The following is a 5,947-nucleotide window of genomic DNA, read 5'->3' as shown; positions in this document are numbered from 1 at the left end:
TGTTTTTTTGATACTGCCTTTTTTTTTCTCTCTCTCTCTCTCATTGCTGAAAAAGTGAGGCTTATGCAGAACAGGACTGTATTCTTACAGTTGGCTGTTTAGTGTTGCAGGTCATGAAAGTAAGTTGTACTTTAGCCTAAAAGATCTCTATTAGCATGTACAGAGAATTGGGCTCTTGGAGTGAAGACCAGGCATCAGTTATTTCATACTGCCAATACAGGGCCTCAAATAAAACCATGAAGTAAACAGCTGATTTTCAGGCTTCAGCCAAGGGGGGGGGGAGAGTAAGGGTAAAACTTTTCTGCAGTTTGTGTGTTTTTAACTTTGCATAGTGTTCTTTTCCTGATGAATGCCTACCAAATCAAAAAACTTAGTCTGGTTTAGGTCAAAATCTGGGCTATTTTCATACTATTTATATTATTACAGAGAAATAATAGTGGTACCATCATCACATGTTTATATTTGTTCTTCCCTGCTTTCTGTAGTGAAAGGATATGGAGTAGATCCAGCTCCCACCCAGGAAAGACGTTTTCATTTCTAAATTACCTAACTAAARACAGCACAAGTCAAAGCCCACTTGTCTTGTTACTTGCCTCACATTTGCTACAACTTTCCACTTGGGCTTTCTTTTTTCAAAAGGTTAAGTTTTCAGCAGTCCTAATATCCAGAGCCTGTATTATATGAGCTAACCTGATTTCAGACTGTTTCATGTTGTACCACTTACCTCCCTTCCAAAATTTACTAAAAAGGGAAGGTGTRTATATATATATCATCTATAGTCAGATTCAAAAGGTTAGTTAATATTAGTCTTTGCACATACACCAAAGCAAACATCCAGGAAAAATATCTTTAGATGGGCCACAGTTTTGGAGGGTGAAGCATTTCATATATAGGTTTCCTCTCAGGACAACTGACAGTTGATATAGTCCATTTGCTGGAAGCAGAGCTTGCTGTGAATTATTAACATCTCTCTCATAATAGCTGTTAGAAAGTTTCACATTCATATTTAGACTGTTCTCAATGATTATTTCTAATTTTTTTTTCCTTAATACTGAACTCACTCATACTTTTTTCTTAACAAAGGTGTTTATTTTGTAAATCATTGTTTTATTTATCTAAAAATGCACAATTGCAAAAAAAATTACCTTTTGAAATACATTTACTTATAAGCACTAATAAATTTTATGTAGCAAGAAAGTGACCAGACTTCTCAAGATAGTCAAGTAAGTTGAGCTTCCCTGAAAGCCAAAGATCCTATTCTATGTTACAGCAACGGAGGCGCAGCACAACCATCCCTATGAATGTGTAGCTGCCACCACGGCTTAAAGGAAACCTGCAGTGTAAAAATGACAATCATCTTTGGTCTTAACTCTAAGAATTACTAAAGAAGCTGACCATAAATTAAACATGTTAGCATAGGAATGCTGGAAGCAATTTGGTGCCTCTCCTACATTCTCATGCTGATTTGAATTTCCTCAGTCTCTCATGAGAGCACAGCAGGCTCAACTTTCTGCTGAGAAGACTCACCAAAATGGCACCTTGCATTAATGATACCAGCATTATTCACAGCAATTAATAGCTTTCCTTTGCTACCTTATATAAATATTTTAAATTTTGATTAAAAGAAGTAGTTGAAAAGGGCACTGCAGTTTTCCTTTAAGTAGAGGAAAATTAGGTTAAAAGAAAAATCCACTAAAAGCATATATATGTATTTAACCCGCTAACCCTAATCTTATTTCCAAAAAAAATTAAGGATCGTATGCTTTTCTTAAGAAAAAAACAGGCACAGGCTGCATTTTAACTGTCGCACACTTACTTACTTACTTACTTTTTGGCCTTAGCCACTGTCACACTTGGAAGCAGCACTGTAACTGTACAGGCTTATTCCCCCCGGCTGTTATCCTCACGAACATTAACTGCAGCACTATTCCTCTGAACAGGCGAATGAAATGGAAACACTTGAACGTGAATCCAGGTTTTGTTTCTAAAGCAGTGAATATTTTTCATTGACAGTAATGAAACAAATCATTGATTCAATGAATGGATTTGCTGGTTGAAAATTTTCATGTCGTTAAAGAAGATGACTCCTTCAAATCAGGTTGCGCTTTTATAAAAATTCACATTCTATAAATTAGCTTTCACAGTTAAACAGATGGGGGCTGATCCTTACATAGACCTAGATACACAAAGCATTTTACTTAATTCTTTTTTTTAAATGTTTCAAGAAGTTTAAAACACTGCTTTGCTTTTAATTTACCTATTAGTACCTAAAGTACCACTGAATTTGATAAAAGTATCTTCCCCAAAATACAGCTGGTTTAGAATAACACTGGTTTTTAATAAGAACTTTTAGCCTAAAAAAAGATTCATACCAAATGGGAAAATAAGTTTAAAGAGAAGTTACCTGCAGAAGCAATGCTTGTTTGGTTTTCTTTTTTTTTTTTTTTTTTTTTTTTTTTTTTTTTTTTTTTTTTTTCCCAGGTATATGCTTATCTCATTGGCTGTAGCCAAATTAACAGATTAAATGCATCAGCAAATTATTCACTCTAAATTTTCAGTTAAAAAAAAAAAAAAAAATCTTAAAACAAATACATTTCCCTCGCCCCAACACCCTTCCCAGTTCCTAAATCTGAAGAGGAGGGAATTAATAAAAACAGATAAATGGATGCTTTAGAAGATGATATGAAGTAAAAACTGAATTTGCTATTAACCATTTGCAGAAGAGGCAAAGTAGCAGTTATACAAATTACACAAAAATCTATGGCAATTCTTACATTAGTATAAAGTGATTTCACTGAAGGAATTATTTCAATATTTCACATTACAATTAAGATAGAAGGGGTGTGCCAAATGCTCCAAGACACCCTTGTTAATATAATCTATCCTAGATTACACACAACAGTTTTAAAAAAAAGGACTCTTAAATGATCTACATCTGTAACGTGTTATCRGCTTAAAAAAAGAAAAAAAAAAATCACTTGCAATACCTCACAGAATCTTCACTTTAAAGCATGACCACCTTGTAAGAGTCCTTGTCAAATAACCTGCAGAAATAATGGAGCATCTTGCTACGAGTGCTCAACCCTCTCACTTGTGTGACTAGGCACCAGTCGGTTTCATCTGAGAAAAAAAAATTCAAGTAAGACTAAGCTGTGCTGGCTTTTTGAGAGTGTTTGCAGATGGTTCAAGTGCTGGAGGTCCAAACATGCATTTGTTTTGCTATTTGGTGCACGTAACCAATGTCAGGTCTTTGATCTGGATCAGGGTATATGCACATGCTGACCAGTTCCCGTAGCTGAAAGACAGGAAAACAAGCATTCAAATGTAAATGGACCAGTTAACATCTTACTGGAAAAAAGACAGTTTGAGCACTGGCATTAGGAGCCTTTTAATCAGGCATTCATGGGCAGAGCACACACAGTTCGCTTGCCCTCCCTGCAACAGGGCCAAAGAGAACCATTTACCTTCGCACTGGAGCTTTTAATCTTCTACCTAAGAGAGGGAATTTTACTTAGAGTCACTTGTCACATGCCATTTGCACGCACCTAGGGCTTCCCCTGCTCAGAGGCTCCAGCYGGCTCTGCCTGGCTCCTCACACTGATCGTCATAAGCTTTCGCTTTTTTTTTTTTTTTCCTTCCTGTGGGATTTTTATTTCACCTTAGAGAACCGGAGCAAAGATGACTAACATCCTCAGATGACTAGCAACTTGCTGAGGGAACAACTAGATTGCAAGAGCGGGATGAGCAAGATCGAGGGGTCGGGGCAGAGTAATTGCAGTGCCGGCATGAGAGGCTCCTGTCTGGGGTGAGGAAGTGGCACTGGGCAGCAGGACGCAGGAATCAGGATGTGCAYGGGAAGAAGGAAAAACAAGCTCACTACCAGAGATTTCACCAAGCTGACAGAAGCTGAAGGATCTGGAGGAAGAGGAGAAATTAAAATGAGGTGTTTGAAAACGTGTCCTGAGCAGAACTCTCCTGTACAGTAATTGTCCTCCACTTCCCACATCAAATGCTTTGTCACAAGCCAGTTCAACATTTTTTTTTTTAAGTAAAAAGTCTGAACAGCACTTCCGGATCTTAAGATACAGGATGCCAGAACACAGCTGTACAAAACAGCAGCATTTCCTAGAAGACCTTTGTGAAGAAAAGAGACTGGTCATTGATTATTTTTAATAAATAAAATGTGGAAGGTCTGAAGTTTCCCCACCTCCCAACGCTCTTTATTGTGCACATGAAAGATTGTAGCTTTTAATTATACAGACACTGAAAGCTGCTCGTATCCCTGAGGCATGGGGAGAAACAGCCTTGAGCCTCTGATCTTCTCACATCCTCCCAGTAGCCACAGTGCCAATTATTTTAATGGTAATTAAAAGCATGACCATACAAGCTATAAGCACACAGCTTTGACTGCATAACTGAGCGTTCCCGAGCGAGGCTGTCAGTCCGAGGGGAGCACGGCCCCAGCTCCCTGCGCCCATCGCAGCAGGGAGGCTACAGGGATGCACAGGGCTGAGCTGGCAACGCGCGGACAGGGCAAGACGCAGGCACACGCAGCGAGCACCAACCACCCCGCACAGCGCTGCGTAACGGAGACCCKGACAGCAACGGAGACCTGCAGAGGAACCCGAACGCCCCAGCCCCGCTGCCCGCTCCTCTCCCAGGCCACTGCGCCCTCAGCCAGGGTGCGTGTGCACGCGTGTGTGCACATGCACGTGCACCTCTGTGCGTGCACATGCACGTGTACCTCTGTGCGTGCAYGTGCTCCTCTGGTTGCCGCTGCGACCTCGATGATTTAGCACATACCTGAGCCCTCAGACAGACTGTAGCATCACACACACACACACACGCACACAAACTAAAACGCTGCTGGAGATCTGGGCAGGGTCTGCACCACCAGTACAACTTATCCAAGCAATAGCTGCGTTTCCATGTACATTAAGGCACTTAAACACAGACTGGGCAGTTTTGTCCTCTCTCAGTGACCATCACAGCATGGGGAGTCCACCATCACCATCTGCATGGAACTGATGGACCAGGCCTTGATAGGCCCCACAAGCAACTATCTGCGATTACTAACRAAGTTGTTCTACAGACAGAAAACCAATCCTGGCTGGAGTCCCAGCTCTTCTTCCAGCTACAAGAAGCAAGCCAGCTGGTCATGAGATTTGGACCGTCTAGCCATAAAAGGCTACAGAAGAGGAGCATCACTTCCACATTACAAATATACATTACTTATACAAAGGGAACCACTGCAGCAGGCATCCTTCAGTAAATGCACTCTTGTCCATCTAGAACAGTGCTGTGAGTAAAATATTCAYGCGATTAGCAATCAGCCTGCAGCTTAACACACCAGCACAGCTGAAACTTGGCTTTGAGACAGGATTACTGAAGTGAAGGAAAGACATGCTGATGGCTCTGGAGCATGGCTGAAAACTGCTCAGCGCCATGGCCTGACCTAACACTCCTGTCTGCCYTGGGGTGGGAGGCCGTGAAGGCTCTACTGCTTTCTCCCAAATCTCATAAACCAGCAGCAGTGACAATATCAGACTGATTTAAAGAATCTGTCCTCCCAGTCTAAAATGGAGGATCACCCTCTCCAAGGGAGGCAGAGCATACCCAAGCGCCGACTGCTCGCAGAAAGAATAACTTCCTTTTGAAGCTGCAGATGCCTCCAGATTTCCAAGTCTTTTGGGGGCGGGGGTGAGGGGAACAGTCCTGGTAATCTGCCCAGATGTTTAACCCAGCTTGGCTGGTGGAAGACACCAACACACCTTCCCTTTAGCTATTCACTCTAAAACACCTGAAAAATTAATCTTTAAAAGTATGTACTACAACAAATAATGTTCAAAGTGGAGTCGTGTTCTAATACTCACAAAACTAGGCTCTTCACAGTTTCACGTAACAAGCAGCAGCTAATACAGTGAGATAAGCTACAGCCGAAGGCACA

The 5,947-nt window shown here is 41.2% G+C and overlaps 1 protein-coding gene across 5 annotated transcripts in view; it reads right to left on the bottom strand.

Annotated features, from left to right (window-relative positions):
- Positions 1 to 1,086: 1,086 nt before the first annotated feature.
- NEK6 (NIMA related kinase 6) overlaps positions 1,087 to 5,947 on the bottom strand; it is a 77,507-nt gene continuing 72,646 nt past the window's right edge. For all 5 annotated transcript variants that reach the window (XM_085300461.1, XM_085300465.1, XM_085300462.1 and 2 more), the window contains exon 10: positions 1,087 to 3,295. In XM_085300461.1, coding sequence (XP_085156587.1) covers positions 3,185 to 3,295 — 111 coding nt within the window. In that variant the 3' untranslated portion in view covers positions 1,087 to 3,184. The remainder of the gene's footprint in view (positions 3,296 to 5,947) is intronic.

The sequence above is a fragment of the Rhea americana genome, unplaced genomic scaffold, assembly GCF_003343005.1.
Source record: "Rhea americana isolate MKP2758 unplaced genomic scaffold, rheAme1 scaffold_164, whole genome shotgun sequence".
Classification (NCBI taxonomy): domain Eukaryota; kingdom Metazoa; phylum Chordata; class Aves; order Rheiformes; family Rheidae; genus Rhea; species Rhea americana.
The sequence above is the reverse complement of the archived record's forward strand: the minus strand, read 5'-3'. Positions and strand labels throughout refer to the sequence as shown.